This window comes from Rhopilema esculentum, chromosome 7 (assembly GCF_057945365.1).
Source record: "Rhopilema esculentum isolate cy_ngs chromosome 7, ASM5794536v1, whole genome shotgun sequence".
NCBI lineage: Eukaryota > Metazoa > Cnidaria > Scyphozoa > Rhizostomeae > Rhizostomatidae > Rhopilema > Rhopilema esculentum.
In genome coordinates, this window is record NC_142821.1 from 13676356 (window position 1) to 13693955 (window position 17600).

The window sequence follows — 17600 nt, forward strand, 5'->3', positions numbered from 1 at the left end:
CATATCAACTCTCCCGATCCTTAGGATTCACACAAAGTGTTCCATAAAATCGGGAGACCAACGCAGACTGACGCAGACTGTCGCTGACGCTCTTACGATTTTCTCGGAATAAGGCTATACTTGCAAATGAAAAGCTAGCACGGGGGGATGATGAAATCGTGGCTTGCTAGCTAGGGGGCAGATGTCAGCCACTGATATATAAAAAAACTGGATCGAGCTTCCTATTGTCTTGAAATACCAAAGTTTGAAGCCCGTTCAATTTCAAAAGGAAGAGGGCCCCAAATAATAGCGGGAAGCCATTCCTCAAAACCAATACTTCAACGATATGGATACGCGAGAGCTGCAAAGCTGTGTGTATGATTGCTGAGAAAGAACAAGGCCAGAGCAGCTGAAAACGTCTCCTCGCATGGGCTGTTCTGGGGCCTTATTCTCGGATGGCGACACTCTGGTCACATTAGAAGCTCGATCCAGTCTTTTTTATAGATCAGTGATGTCAGCCTGTCTAGACCAATCAAATCATCAGAAATCACAGCCAACCTAGGGGGATGCATGCAACTTAAGTTGACGGCCAATCAAAACTTTAGTTGACAGCCAATGTACAACCGAGTTGACTACAGCTCAGAGGGGGGGGGGGGGGGGGTTGAGTAGTACTGCCGCTCAACACGGCTCAAATCTTACAGAAAGATGGAGGGATGCCTACATATTTTGCAAATAGACAAACTGTAACTTCAAATCCGATGTGACTCATTATTTAGTAAAATACACAAATGTTAATAGGAATATGATTTATAAGAATATTAACTAGCTAAAATTTAACAAGGCATCAGGATAAAAAGTCAAACACACAAATTTTGCCAAAAGTATGATCAAAGGTTTCAGATTTTATATGGCTTTTTCAATTTATAATTTCCAACAGGTCTGATTTTCATGAGAAATTCTCAACTTAATGCGATTTCTAGGCGACATCTCAGAATTCTGCCAAAAATATCGTTCTTCTTCTTATCCTGTGGTGTTGCTTAAGCTTTATGCCGTAAATGTTTTTAGAATATCCAGCCTCAGAATAATAGCAACGATAATTTGTTGCTTCTCAAGGACACAAGCTAGTTTCACAAAAGAGCCGCTTGTGTCTTAAAAATGGTCTACATGAGACATTATAGAAAACAAAATCATTATAGAAAACAGGGTGAGAGAAGGAAATGGATGTGGTCAAATTTGTTTGGCTTGATCCGCCACTGATAAGTATGCAGACGACAATGACTAGTTCCGCAGATGATATAGAAACTGTCTGTGACAAATTCTTTTCAGGAATCAAGACTGCAAGTTCTTTTAAAGAATCAACAAGAGGCTACTAACCGTTGACGTAAAATTCAAGCTGTGATGTCATCTCAAAATACCATGTAATAAGCTGCAATTAACCTGAAACAAAAGATGCTTTGAAAAAACATTTGTCATTAATGAAAGCCTTGTTATCTTTCCTTAAAAGTAAAAGACACGACAATTAAAATAGTTATTTATTGCATTCACACAAAATGATACAGCTGACAAATGTCACTCGATATGGCATGCATACACGATGACTGCAGAGCAGTTACATAATCGTTGTAATCTGCTTTGTCCTTAGGACATGTAGAGAAGAGAATATGGCGGTAAAAGCACAAGAGAAGCAAAATAATACATCTAGCAACGAGGATCATAGTTTCTGGGGCATTTTGCATTTTTAAGGTCACCACCACTTGATGTGAACGTTGATCAATATAACCAAAGCCTTGGAAAATACATGGATTCCTTTATTTATTATCTAATTGCATTTAATATTCGTGGTGAAAGACAGTGAAGCTTATTCACTGTGCAGATAACAGTGTCTGTCGTATTTTCAAAGCTCTTCCTCGAACTTGAAGGCTTAAGATTTTGCAGTTCATAAACTAAATGACCATGGCTGTTCAAACTATGGCTGTTTAATAAATTCCTTGTTATCTTTCCTTAAAGTGCCACTGAAATGAAAAAATCTAAGTCTTTTTCTTGATGTTCTCTGTCAAGTCAGTGCTCCTGATTCCGATGGTTAAGTCAGGAAATGTTAACGATTTTAAGTTGCGATTTTAAAGACTTTTTGTTGGAAAATCTGTGCGCGGTCTGTGAGGAATTTCAGGAATGAGTGACGCATTTAGGTTTTCAAGTCACTGAAGTGATGCTGGCTCAAGCACTGTATTTCAAGTGCGCTAAAAAACCAAACAATTCGCGATGTGGATGGAATTAGTGCTGTACATGTGCTCTAAATATCACTAGCTATCTATATTCAAGCCATATGCAAAGTATTTTCTTCCAAAATTCCGAGCCCACACGAAACGTGCCAACTTTTTGCGTACAGTTTGTACTGTACCAAGACTTCATGCCGATCATTTACCTTTTGTGAATTATTGAGTGTGTCGAAAAAGGCCCGCCGGAACCGGAGGGGGGGCATGGGAGAAAATATTGCGTGTGCCACATATTTTCACAGCCAGATATTTTTCCTTAGACGCCAAGTAGAAGAACTAAAATCAAGGCTTTGCTCCTGTGATTCTCAATTTCTTATAACGTCTACTGCGAAGGAGACTGTCTCTTTGACGAGAAAAACTTCCTCAGTGTTTCGCCAGTTCATTGTCAGCCGGATGCACACCGTATTCTCTCTAATGAACGCTTGGTCACTCATTTTATTTTTTGGTCTCATAGAGGGGCGCTCATTAGAGAGGGGGCGCTCATTAGAGAGAGGCACTTATTGAAAATATCTACCAATTAAACAAACTGAGCTTTGGAATTCAAACGATCATTGTTTTTACAAAAAATATAGTTGCATTTGCATATAACACTTGTTAAAGCAAACACATCTACAAGATGTCCATTTCTTCCGAATCGGAACCCTCGTCGATTTGCATAAATACTGGCGTGGCATCTTGAATATCTAGATTTTCAATACCGTCTCTAATGAGTATGGCTGGCCGTTTGTAACAATATTCAAACATGCACTGTTTATATTCAATAAAATCTATTTTCAATTCCAAACTCAATTTTTTGGCTTCATTTTACTTTTTCATAATTCAATATATCAAGTTTGTGATCTATTCAATTTTATTATTCAATCCTTGAACTTATATTTAATCAATAACGTTTTTATTCAAAATTTTCTATTCCTATCTTGAAATTCATGTTTAATCATAGTTTATATTCAATCCTCGATTATTTATTTCAATTCGAAAATTTTACATTTACTCTTACTGGGAACGAGCGGGTTAATTTGAAGTCGAGGCCGCAGTGTTTTAGCGTGAAAAATAAAAAATAGACAACTGTCTTACACCATATTACTATCAGATTGTTACAAATACTACTTTAAGCTACTTTTATGGAATAAACTTCTAAAAGTTGATCACTGAGAAAAACGGCGTCTCTTGATTCATGAAATAAACAGTTCTGCACAATCTTTGCACCAAATTTTTAGAAAGTTGTATCTAAAAGAGTTTGCCACAAAAACAAGTTTTAGGAGTCCCTCCTTGGCCCGAGATGGTTCTCGACGGCCCTGCCAAAATGGCATTGTATGTTAAAATGAGGAGCTTTACGCACAATAACAAGCGATTTAACATAAATTCCTCCATAACAGCGAATACTAAGACGGAGTATAATCTTACAGCTCACAACATAATGAAAGCGTTATTGTTCAAATAAACGTTATTGTTCGTCACAAAAAATATCTCTAGTAAATAAACTGCTTTTTCGTCATTGCTGTTGAACTATACAGGTGCGTTATGATGATTATTATGACTTATTAGTGTCAAGCATAGTCAAATAATGTCGAGAAGTATCAAACATATCAAGATCAACATAATTTAAGCGAATTTGCAGTGAATTCCAACTCACTTAGTTATCAGCACAAATGTTGTGGCAGAACTTGGAAAAATCACCAATGACGTCACAAAATAAGCAAACGTCAGCAAACTCGATTATATGATACATCAATTGGAAGCTCTTGAAATGCGCATTTACATAAAACCTAGAATTGCTAATTTTTACAATTTATTTCAAATATATGGCGGATTTATGACGGTTTTGCCGTTATCAATGGCGTCATCAATCACCTGATACTGAGCCAAAATGATTTAGCCCCATCTTGGATTCTGAATCTCCATACTCGAAAGTATATAAAACCATCGAGATCATCTAGGTTAGGTGAGAAATCAGATTTTTACAGCCATAGCCCTGCCTATATAAGCAGGCGGCACTGATCGGGTAACCTCGCAGCTATGTGCTTGCTTTTCTGATAGGCCTACTTCGATCCACAACTGGGTATATATATTTTCTAGCGTAGAGTTTTCAATCTAGCACATCTTGATTCTGCCTGACGATACTTAGTTTAGTTGCTATATTTGCATGTAATCTCAATTCAAGCGTTGATGTTACATGTAATTTCTTATTTTGAGCTGAACAGAACCGCTCCAACATTGTCACGCAATACTCGTGATGCTAGGTCAAACAAATTTACGATTGCTATATTAATGTATATGTACATGATAGAAAATTGTTTAAGTGCTGTATTAAATTAATAAAATATACTGACTCTTTTTCAAACAGTTTGCCCCACTTATGCAGCTATCAAGGTGTCAAGCCGTTGGTAAACTCTTAAGGCCCATTTCCCCTTCAATCGCAATTCGTATTTCGCACGCGATTTCTAATTTGCGGTTAAGATGCAAATCCCATATTATTCGATCAAATGTGATGCAAACCCGGTTTGTGGGTGTTACATTGTGATATGGGCACCCTATGACTGCTTATTAGCCACATGTTAGTTATGTAAATAGTTAGTTGAAATTTGAGTATCGACTCGAGAACATGACGTTTCTTTAAGCATTTCTACACAGTGAGAATATAATATTGGCGACGAGGAAAAAGCGAAATGACAGCAAAACTAGATATTGCGCCGATGCCTGTATTTGATCCGAAAACAGACCCAAGCAGGCGCGCAACTACCGGGGGGGTCCTGGGTGTCCAGACCCCTGCCCTTTTTCTCAAAAGGGGAAAAGTGCCCTTTTTCTTGGAAAATTGCTTGAATATTTTGATTATTACGCTAAAATGTTTGGTCATACAGTAAATGACACACTCCGGAGATGTAATGGACCTCGCAGGAATACAGATAAATGATTTAGTCAAACTTTCACGCACTTGTTGGGTCGAACGTCATCATGTTGCAGCAATATAGTCAGGGCCGTCGCTAACGGGGGGTGCGGGGGGTGCGGCACCCCCCCCCCTAGAAAATTCTTGTCGGCAAATTTTCTAAAAGTAGAGTTTTGTCGGGTTTTACTTTCGAAGTTCGCAATGCGCTGGCTTTAGCAAAAAGTTTGGATAAGATGAGGATAAGACCGAACAAGTATCACCCAAAAACCCTCAGCAATTCAAAATAGGTACAGATGGCGCTATGGGTGTCACGGAGGGGCAAATGTCCACCAAAATTTCAAATGACTCCCTGTCGGCAGCCGGAGTCTAGAATCTAATGTCCAATATCCAGGGCGACTGGAAGCCACTGGCGCTGCCGAGGAGAGCAAGGGGGCAAAGTGCCTCAGGGCCTTGAGGTTGATGGGGCCTCAAGTAGTAATGAACTTCATTTTAAGCATGAAATCAATGAAACGTAGAAGAAGTATGTCTAAAAAGAGCTGAAAGTTTTTAACGATTGCAAGGAATGACTGCAAGAAATATTCTGAAATGCATTTCAAGACAACCTAAAGGGCGTGGTCGCAAAAAATTTCTGCTCGCTCCGCCCGTAGAGGCCTCTTCTTTCGGGTCTTCGAAAGCTCTTGGCGGTCTTATTAGTAAGATGTACTCATGCCAACTAAGTACCAACAGTCACTCGAAAATTGAAGCGATGATTGACTAACGAGAACATACTCTTTGATAAACAAACAAACAAACAAAATCAATTGCGTCAAAATACCACACCCAAAAATTGAAATACCTTAGGTCACGCCCTATTTTGTCGGCAAATTTGTGACTGGCACCCCCCTAAGTAAAAGCGATTAGCGACGGCCCTGAATAGAGTCTATCTTCAAGACCCAACTTGCGCTACGCATTGTTTTATGTTGCGCTACGCATTGGCTTTGAAGAAGGATGGTTCTGGGACTTAAAAACCAAAATAAAGGCACAAGACTTAGAACGGAATGGAACCTCTACGACCTCTGATAAAAAGTTACAAGAAAGAAACCAAGACATTTTTCAAGCCTGTCACATAGTTTACAGAATCATAGAGGACCTTCGCATGAAACGAGCGAATGCAGAGAAATATTTTCGGACTGGTATTAGCAAGCAGTAAAGATGGCACAACAAGTTGATGTTCAGCTGTTCCGTTCCTTGTCAGTATTACAAATCAGCTGAAGGCAAGACTTGCAGGCAGAAACCAGCTGAAGTCAAGGCTCGCGGAACTGTTCAACCTCCTCCCATCTGTAGTGCGAAGCAAAGAATTTAATAATAATATTTTAAAGCGCAAAATGTCTTCGGAAATGGAATATGATGGGCTGCTTTTCAAAAGTGAGCTGGGAAAAGGAGATGATAGCAGGGTCGCCGAGAGGGGAACAAAGGGGCGAATTGCCCTAGGGCCTCGAGGTCTAGGGAGCCTCATAAAGCAATGAATTCCTTTTTTAAATGGAATTTATTAAAAAGTAAAAAATCTTAGACAAATTAGTGAATTTAAGCTATTTGCAAGGGTGTAGTGGCAAAATTTTTGCTCGCTTCGCTCGCAAGAGGCATTTTTTTCCGTTTCCCCCTCCCTCGGGCCTCCTAAACCTCTCGGCGGCACAGGATGGCAGACAGAAAGAAGTCATGTGCATAGTTAACATTTAAAGGAAAAAAATCACACCTCACCACAAAATAAACGGTACAACACAACTTTTCTCTATTGATCAGTTTCCCTTGTCTGGCGTACAATATTTACAGATTTACTAACTGCTCATATTTTCGGCGTACCTAAACAAATGCCCCCGTGGACCTTTAATGAAGTTTAATTAGTGCCCTTTTTGTGTCTTGGACCCCCTGCCCTCTGAAATTTCTGGTTGCACGCCTGCCAAGCAATCTTAATACAAGATGGAAAATCTGGACCAAGCGTTTTCAAACGTATCTCAAAGCCGCAAACATAACCGATGCATCGCAAAAACGAACTCTACTGCTCTATTCCACCGGAGCTGAAGTCCTAGAAACTTTTGAAACCATTCCCGAAAATGGAGAGGATAATGACTTCGACACTGCAGTCAACAAACTTACTGCACATTTTGCACCATCACACAGCATCGACTTTGAAATCTTTCAATTTCGACAAGCTCGACAACACTCAGGGGAAACCCTTGAAGAATTTCATACCAGATTTGGGAAACTTTCCCAAACATGCGAATTCGATAAACCAGATGACGAAATCTAACGTCAGATAATCTCAGGATGCTTAAGCTCTTCACTTCGCCGTAGTGCCCTGAAAGCTGAAAAACTCATACTAGCAGATTTACTATTGAAATGGAACGAGCTGAAGCAAGCAAAATGCAAGCGGAGCAGATGGAAATTCAACACCCTTTATCTACCGGACTTCAAAAACTTGAAATTTCCGAGGCAAAAACAGTTCAAAAATTCAGAAACAAGCCAAAACAAGTGAGAAAATACAGCAATACCTCCACACAAGCAGCTAAAAAGAAATCAACGTGTTACAACTGTGGATTTGATTTTCCACACACAACTGGGCCATGCTCATGGAAAAACCTGCGGTTCATGCAAACGCAAGAATCACTTCACTCGATGTTGCAAGTCAAAAAATGCCACGAAAACACATCAAAATCCTCAGACAGCGCAAAAAATCGAGGCTGGTAAACACACCTCAGCATCGCCAGAATCAAGTGATAACGACTACGTATTTTACACGGATGGACGCAACAAAAAACGAAAGCTTGAAGTTTCTGTTTAAATAAATCAAGAGGATATCAAATTTCTTCTCGACACTGGTGCAAGAATCAACATTATCGACGAAAATTCGTGGAAACAAATAAATTCAAGAAAAAACATTCAACTCTAACCCACCAATGTCAAAGTTTATACTTACGGAGCATCGAAATCCTTAAAAATTCTGGGACAATTTCAAAGCACCGTCGAAACCGATCAGTAAATCACAGTAGCACACTTCCACGAAGCTAAGAATGTAACAGGAAACCTTATGACATGCAAAACCGCTGAAGAATTAAATTTCATCAAAGTGAATGTAAACAGAGTACAGAGTGAAATCACAGACAAAATCGACAAAGAATCACCACAATATGTCACAAATTTAAAAGATATATACAAAGATGTTTTCCAAGGTTTAGGTAACCTCAAAGATTGTGAAGTTCTGCTTCATGAAGATCCTGAAGTCAAACCAATTGTTCAACCACAGCGACGAATTCCGTTTCATGTGAGAGAAAAGGTTGCAAAGAAATTAGAAAAGCTGGAAGCCGCTGGGAACCAGTGAAGGGCCCCACAAACTGGGTGAGCCCTATTGTCATTGTTCCAAAAAAGGACACAGATGACATACGCATTTGTGTAGATATGTGCCAACAAAACACAGCCATTCTCAGAACAAGACACCCAATGCCAACAACTGATGATTTAATAAAAGAATCTATTGTGATAAAGAATGTATATCTTTGTGGCAAAGAATTGAATGGAACAGCGATATTCTCAAAGCTCGACCTGAAAGAGGGATATCACCAGCTTACTCTTGCTCCAAATCCCATCTGACAACATTCTCCACACACAAAGGGTTGAGACAATACAAACGCCTATGCTTTGGGGTTAACAGTGCTGCTGAAATTTTCAGAACACTATCACTCAGGCACTACAGGGTATTCAAAATCAGAGAAACATCATCATTTGGGGGAAACGCGAAAAGAACACAACATTGCCCTGGAAAATGTGTTACAGAGATTGAAAGACAAGAATATAACTCTGAATGCAAACAAAGTGCAAATTTATCCATGACTGCTTATTAGCCGCATGTTAGTTCTGTAAATAGTTAGTTGAAATTTGAGTATCGACTCGAGAACATGGCGTTTCTTTAAGCATTTCTACACAGTGAGAATGTAATAGAGGGCACTGCTTGTGTTATTGTTGTATAAGCCTGCACTAGCCCCCGTTTCATTGCATATGCGTACTATCAATGGGAGTTAATTACTTTATTCGAGTGGAAAGTAGTGCGCAGATTCCCCCTCTTTAGAATCGGGTCATACCACACGTATAACTTAGTAGACCGTCAATATAAAATTACCACAGGTATTTGCAATTACCTTGTTGTGTTTTATACAAGGCCTTGCCTAAGCATATTTGTTTTAGCACAGTTACGCAGCACGAGTCACGCTATGTTGTATGGGTTTTCCATACATTACATTACATTTTTCATTACTTAGGCACGGTAGCCCCGTCAGTCCAAGAATCCCCCTCCCCCATTCCTGTCTCCTTGTACTCGTTTCTCCTTCTTGCTATATCTCCTTACATACCGTATTTCCTCTAATGAATACCACCTTCTAATAAACGCCGCCCTCTACTGAACGCCGCACCTTCAGCCAACCATTTGGAAAAAACGCCGCTCTCTGATAAACCCCGCATCTTGAAATGCGGCGTTCATTAGAAAACACACCAAACAAGAAGTAAGGAATCTGTTTTACGCTTACTTTTCGAAAGCCATGAAAGTTTTTATCTTATAGAGACGAGGACTCTAACTGAGACATTGATATTGACCCTTGACTTGACATCTTATTTTTATCTTTTTTCATCGCATTTTTCTTGTCATTTTTCATTTAACAAACTTTTCATTTTGTATTGAACGCTGCCCTCTGATGAACGCCGCTCTCCGATGAAAGCCGCATCCAAAATTTGGAGTTTGTAACAAACGCCGCGGCGCTCTTTAGATGAAATACGGTACTTCCTCCTGCCTTCTCTTGACTCACTTCTCGCACAAACATTCGATTGTGTGACAGGTGTATCAGTCTGATTGGCGGGTAAAAAACTAAGGCAGTTTTTTCCCTGGAATCAAACATCGACCTACCCTGGGTTCCAGAGCGTCAAGTGTAGCAAGTGGAGCGACGAGGAAATAGTGCGTTGTGGGAGAATGCGGAGGAGGACATGCTACATTTGATGGTGTGGAACCCAGGGTAACATCAACCACAAATTGCGTTATAGCTCAGGCAAGACAAGCACATTTTTGGCCGACCAAATATTCGGCCGGCTCCGTGTAGACGCAGCTTAACCTGGGTTCAACCCAATTTTGCGTTTACACTATACTTTGTTGCAAATATAGATAGTGTAAACGAAAGTGGGTTCAACCCAGGTTAATGTTAACCCAGGTTAAAAGTTATAATGTAAACAAGGCTTAACTGACGCAATTGTCCTTTTTTCGGGATATGGCACTTCAAATCGGTCTCCAAAGGCTTGCAATGTAGTTTGAGCGTTGGATGTGCTTCCTTAAGCTCAAACTTCCTGGAGGCATGAAGATGGATCTGCTGTTCTCTTGTCTCTTGCAAATGTTCTTCGAAAAAGCTTCCCTCCTATATTGCAGTTCGCAATATTTTCGACTGCCTATCGCAAGGAGGTGATTAGAAATTCTGACCAACTTAAGCCCTGGCCAAACGAGCCAACATTTCACCAAACATTTAACCCAACACCTTTCCCAACAATGTTGGGAGTTGTTAGGAAGGCTGGCCAAACGATCCAACAATTCACCCAACATTTGGCAGAACCCTTTGTGGAATACTCAGATTGATAGAACGTTAATGCAGGGGTTAATGCAAGTAAGAATCTAGCAATGGCATGGATCGATTATAAAAAAGCATACGATTTAGTTCCCCATTCATGGATTTTAGAATGTCTGGAAAATCTAGGTATAAATGAAGAGATTAGAAGAATTGTGAAAGAAAGCATAAAATCTTGGAAAGTTGAGCTGACATTTGGAAATGACATTCTTGGAGATGTGAAGATTGAGAGAGGGATAGTCCAGGGAGATTCTCTAAATACGATGCTTGCATGCTTGTAAGTGGGAAAATATTCCCTTCAAGGCTACAACTGATCTTTTACGAGGATTGAAAAATTAAATTGTGCAAACTGAGTTTGCATTTGCCGTAGAACGCCGTGCTAACTTCGCACAATTTAATTTTTCAATCCTCATAAAAGATCAGCTGTGGCCTTGAAGGGAATATTTTCCCACTAACAATCATACAAGCATTTTTTTTATACACAGTCTAAAAAAGTACATTTTACAAGAACAAGATTACAAAGACGATGCCAATGGGAGCATGACAGGCATGGCTACCCATTGACCTTAACAAAAAACAATACAGTAGCACCAAGGGCTATACCAAAATCTTGTTTAGTCCGTGCGGATAGCTGGTTCGATCAAAAGACAAAGAGGCTACAACTTGAAAAGAAGATAAAAACTAGGACAAGATTTTGGTGTAGTCTTTAGTGCTGATTCTACAGTACTATACATTCTATGATAAAAGATAAATAGAGAAGGATGAAATGTTAGATATTTTCTGGTGCTATAAGAAACATTCTGATGTATGAATGAATTTTAGTGTTGATTCTAAATTTTTTTTTATTTTCATCATGTGAAAATCTTTTGTCACCATACAACATAATATGCACAAGGGTTTATTTTGATGGGTTTGAAATGTTCGAAATGTCCCGAAAATTATGACTGAATTTGTGTGAATTTAGTTTACTGAGGCCTACGCGTAGCTGAGTGAGAATGGCGACACCTTTTGGATCATAAATTCCATAAAGAGGCTTCTGGGCAGGGCGGATAAGAAAAGATATTCTATTTTTGAATAAGCTGACTGTAGGCGATTCTCTGATCTCAAAGGCAAGGCTATTCCATTCTTGTAAACAATTTGGGTAGAAGCTTGACTGAAAGCGCTCTGTTCTTGCATTTATTCGTCCAACGACAGCAGAAATTTCTAAGGGCGTAAGTTGGCAAACGAATTTGTGGAAAGGATGTCTTGTATATTCCGGAGAAGGGTTATTAATGAACTTAAAGAAGAGAATTAGACGCCTACTCCACCTTCTGTCATTTAAAGATTCCCAGCCAAGCTCCTCGTATATTTTATTTCTCGCAGTACCTTTCCATGCACCTGTTATAGCTAAGCCAGCAGAATACTGGACTGATTCAATTCTTTCCATTTGGCGATGTAAGAGGATTTCATGGCTGAAGTCACACACTTTCTGCGGGATATGATAAATAATGTCACCATAGTGAAGGTGGGGCCGAACATAGAGTTTATAAAGAGAGTTTAAAGTCTTTCTTGGCAGGTAATCAGATAGGAACCGTAGCATACCAACCCCACGTCTCGCTTTATTGATTGCAGATTGAATATGACTGGAGAACGTAAGACGGTTGCCAAACACTACACCTAGATGTTTGTGTTCGTCAGCCTTCATGACAGTTTCATCGTTAAAGAATATAGGCGGGTGATCAACGGGAATCTTTTTTCTAGAAAATGTCACTTCAACTGCTTGCTTCGCCGGGTCAGGATTGAACGACATCCTCCAGTCATGTGCGCAACGTTTGATACGATCTAAGTCATGATTCAGATCTGCAGCGCATTCATTTGGGTTGTGAGCAACAGAAAAAATCGATGTGTCATCGGCAAATAACTTAAGCCTGGTTCCCACTTGTCGTAATTTGCGTAAAAATCGGGGAAGTCGGTGACTGTCTTGCTTTATATGCGTTTTACGACAAGTGTGAACGTGTTTTCATAAGCTGTTCCTGAAGTCGCCGACTTCCCTGCCAAATAGAAATGCGTTCTATTTGAGGCAGGCAAGTCCCCGACTTGTATGACTCTTATGCGAATTACGACCAGTGTGAACGCTGCGCATAATAGTCGCCGACTTTACTGCCACTTTGCTAGTTACCAAGTCACCGCGTCCTACATCAATTCTCAAACCATAATGGTGGATACAAAGCACGAGTATTTCCTGTCTCTGGCCGAAAAGTCGACACTAGGCGACGATGATTTCATGGAAATTATAAAAGAATTTCCGTGCATCTATAACATCTATATCCACAAATATATGTTGGGTCTATCGATAGGATGTTATAGGTATACAGGGAATACTAAGTTACAAAATTCAAAACTTTGTTGCAAAATGAACAACTAAAAAGTCATAAAATTATCATGCATAAACTTGGCCTAAATACCTGAAAAAATATTCCCTGTCGAACTTTTTAAGTTCGCTGAACAGTGTATGAAATTGTCCGTGGTTCTTTCTCTCCTTCAAATGAGGTCAGGGGTGGATCGAGACATTCTCAACATTCTCAATTGAGTTTGATTATTCTAATTAAAATACTAAAAGTAATGAATGAGCTCAGGTTTAAGATTCAAGATAAGCATACATCTTTTTATTATGTATTTTAGGTATTTATTTCTACACCATCGCAGTATTTGATATATTTTACTCCGTTTTACCTTTGCGAAACAATTTTAGATCTTCTCCGATGAAAAACCAAATTCTCCCTCATTAAACCTAGTACCCAGGAGAGTAGTAAGAGGCTGCGCCGCGTCCTGTATCTAGGCATGATTTTGAGAATGTTTATCGACTGTTGCCATGCATTTTGAGAAGTTCCTTCACATTTTTAGAAAGTTGCACGCAGTTTCTGCATGTGCACGCAGAGAATTTCAATTCATTTTTGTCCCTAAGAAGAGGTCGACCTGAAAGATTTTAACGAGAGGAAAATTCGCCAGAATGACGTATTAAACCCATTCACTTTTATTAGGGTATATCTGGCATATGTTTAACATTTATTTTGTGAGGTCTTGCCTACGTCGCAGTTTGAGAATCTTGAGAAGTTAGTGGGCTGGTCCACCAAGTAGCGAAATTTGACAGGGAACACAAACTTCACGTGATCAAGAATCCACAAACGACTCCAGACTACAGTGGCAGTGGCAGTGGCAGTGCTTGGTTGTGCTTGATTAGAGAATAATTTCACAAGAACCCATTGCAAGTATGGATGTATTGGAAGAATTGAAAGAGTTATTGACCGATTGTGCTTTGGATACCATCGAGGAGTATTTTTTTTTCGCTGACTAGGGAATGGCCTAGGCAGTACTCAGGTGGTTCTGAATTTAACTAGAACTAGAATATTCATTCAATGATTCAATGGTTGTCTATCTTTGTAATATAATGTTTATGGATACATTTTAGTTTGTTTTAATAGCTATTTAATTTGTTTTAGATAACATGCTATTTATTTGCAAGTTGAATTTCACTTTTGCTGTAATTTAATTTAAAGAACTAACTGTAAAAAAGTTAAGAGAGATTTTAACAGTTAGAGAAGTCATTACTTTCTTACTTTCTTGTTACTGATATTGTTACCAAGCAGAATAGGATTTGTTGTCACAGCCTTTGGTGAAAAGTTTTGTGCTATGATGGGCTGTTGTGTTCTATTATAAAAACATTGATACTAAGCCAATAATGAACAAGGTTTATTGCATCTGTGGAAGGAAAGATTATGAAGCCAAAAAAATATATTCATTTTCTTCAAAAGAAAGTGCCTCTGAAAGCTAAGCAAAGGGAAGTTTAGTATAAAGTGTCAGGCCTCAGAAGATTCAAAATTAAATTTGATGGATCTACTAAATAGACAGTCATCCCAAAGTAATTTTTCTTCCATGTATTTCCAAATGATGAACAACAAATCTGAAACAGATATACAGACTTTGACTTTGATGCAGAAATATTTTACTCTAAAGCAGTGCAATTATCATATGCCAAAAGATATGATGCATTTAAGAGAGTTAGCATCCAGAAAGAAGTTGACTAGCCTTAGCAGTCTATTTTTGTTACTAGAAAAGGTTTTTACCCAATTCTTTGTCTAAGTTTCTGTGGCTTGTATGCTCTGAAAAGTGCCTGCATTTTTAGTAATTTCATTGGTCAACTTTCGTTAATAATTCTCTTCTATGATGAATCTTGTGTCCTTAAATTTTTATCAATAATTTGGATGTCCACAAAACTACACTTCTTTCTATAAAATTCCACATGTTAAACCATTAGAAAACCAAGCACAATTTGCCACAAACATTTTGTCTTGATCTTTGTGTTATTTTTCCCTGCATTACCCAATTTTTAATTACTAGTGTTGCTATGCTTATTAAGCAATTCTTTAATGTTGCATCATTGTTGTTTTTTGGGCAATAATATGAGGGGGCAAGCCTAGTTTTTTGATAAGATGACATCACATTTGTCCATTCTTTTTAGAATAAAAGACCTCTGTCTTCCCAAAATGTTGGGGGACAACTACCTCCCTTCATCCCCCTGGGTGTCTGCCACTTCTTATTGTTTGTTTCTATTCCTCCTCTTAAAATTTCAATAATTTTAATCATTGCATCTATAAAAGACAGAAAACAATTTATTGGGCGTTTCCGGGAAATGGGCGTGGTCGGTCGGTTATAATGGGTTTTGAGAATGTCAAATTTTTGTCTGGATCCGCCCCTGAATGAGGTCGTACCCAAAATCTCCGTTTTCTTTTCGTTTTTGTCTTCTTTTTGCTGAGGGCTATCCGCGAACGGATGATGGCAATCAGCATCAGAAGTTTGCCATATAGTATCACTCGATTGTTTGCAGCCGCCATCTTGAAGATTTGAATGATTTCTTGATTGCCGCGCTTTTTTAAGCTTTAGTTGGCGCGCCACGAAGCATGTAAGTCGGCGACTCTCATGACAAGTGTAAACACATTGAATGCAGAAACGTAAGAAGCAGGATAGTCGCCGACTTCCCTGATTTTTACACAAATTACGACAAGTGGGAACCAGGCTTTAACATTGCATTTGAGATCTGTTGTCAGATCATTGATGTAGACAAGGAAGAAAAGGAGACCTAAAATCGACCCCTGTGGAACTCTAGCACCAATTTTGCCCCATTGTGATGTTTTGGCATTCAAGACAGTACGCCGCATGCGGTCTTTTAAAAAACTGCGAATCAGTGATAAAAACTGCCCAGAGACACCATTTTGCTGTAATTTGTAGATCAATCCATCGTGCCATACACTATCGAAAGCTTTCGAAATGTCTAAAAAAACTGACCGTACATCTAGAGGAGGGTTGCAGTCAAATGATTTTTCTGGGCACGTGTCAGATATTGAAGAACCTGCAAATGTGCACATAAGCCTGCGATACTATGACCAGCGGCAGACATTTTTCCAATCTGTTCACTTGGGGTACAAAAGTATGGAAACGGTAGTTAAAAATGGCGGCTCGCAGTGACCAAGGGTCTAAGGCGATAAATTTCCGCAGTGGTAAAATTAAATGATTAGTTTGCTGTTTAAAGTAGGAAATTCAGTAAAACATTTAAGCACTGCTTCAAATTTGAATATTGGTTAAATGTTTCCCCGTATTTTTTGTTCTCAAAACAGTAGAACAATACTTCAAATTTATTTTCACTCCAAGGCCATTGAAATGACGCATTGTTTTCCTGCCGAAGTCACTCGCAACGAAGCCCCCCTCACCTAGTAATTTTGTTTCGAAGATTTATCGCCCTTGGCCACTGTGAGCCGCCATTATTGACAACGTGTCCATACACCACAAGTGTATATCTGAAGGATGCAAGTAGTCTTGTTACAGGCCTATTTATCACGAGGCAAAAATAAAATAAAAATAAGTAGAATCAAATAGTAGGACGAGCACATACCTCAAACCTTGCACAGAGCACAAACCTGAAACCTTGCACAGCAAAGGAAAACAACTTACTATTTCACTTCACTTAGCTAACCGCTAGTTTCACCACAGATCTATAAAAAAGACTGGAACGAGCTTCGCATTGTCTTGAAACACCAAAGTTTGAAACCCATTTAATTTCAAAAGGAAGAGGGCCCCAAACAGCAGCGGGAAGCCATTCCTCAAAACCAATACTTCAACGATATGGATAAGCGAGAGCTTCAATGCTGTGTGTCTGATTGCTGAAAAAAAAACAAGGCCAGAGCAGCTGAAAACATTGCAAGGGGTGACAGAGAAGGCCGTCTCCTTGCATGGGCTGTTCTGGGGCCCTCTTCTCGAACGGCGACCCTCTGGTCACATTAGAAGCTCGTCCAAGACTTTTTATAGATCAGTGTAGTTTCCCCCCGAAGGCCTAGCGTGGATCCGGTCCTGTCGCGTGCAAGGGCCGGCTGCGGCTGACCTTTCGTGAATGGGTTTTGTTTTACAAATGTTTTTTCCTCTGAAGAAACCTGAAGACAAACTTTGTTCGGCGGAAGTGAACTGGTTTGCCCTATCGAGTGAACAGGTTGCGAGAGGTTGTTAACCGCAACCTCTTTGTGCGGAGAAGCGATAAGTGCGGAATCCTGAAGTTTCCGAGAGCTTCGATTTCCTTTGCAAGAAGACCTTGCTGCGTCACAGCTCGGTTCTCCGTTCTGGATGGATAATAATCTACATTTATACAGGATAATAAACTTGATAAGCTTGCTCAGAAGCTTCTATCAGTCAAGGTCCTGTTAAAATTAAAGTTAAAAAGAAGATTAAAAGATGTCGAATTACAATATCAAATTTGAAAATATCGAAAAATTACATATTTAAAAGTTAAAATTTACTGTCAAGTTGACC

General features: G+C 39.3%; 1 protein-coding gene across 3 annotated transcripts in view; it reads right to left on the reverse strand.

Annotated features, from left to right (window-relative positions):
- The window catches only part of LOC135683134 (xanthine dehydrogenase), a 39187-nt gene extending 22356 nt beyond the window's left edge, over positions 1–16831 (reverse strand). Inside the window, exons 1-2 of one of the 3 annotated variants that reach the window (XM_089109221.1) lie at positions 16693–16831; positions 1354–1416 (exon numbers count right to left, since the gene is read on the reverse strand). In XM_089109221.1, the coding sequence (XP_088965347.1) occupies positions 1354–1384 (31 nt within the window). In that variant the 5' untranslated portion in view covers positions 1385–1416; positions 16693–16831. The other 2 variants (XM_089109222.1, XM_089109223.1) reach the window with 2 other exon arrangements.
- Positions 16832–17600: the final 769 nt, after the last annotated feature.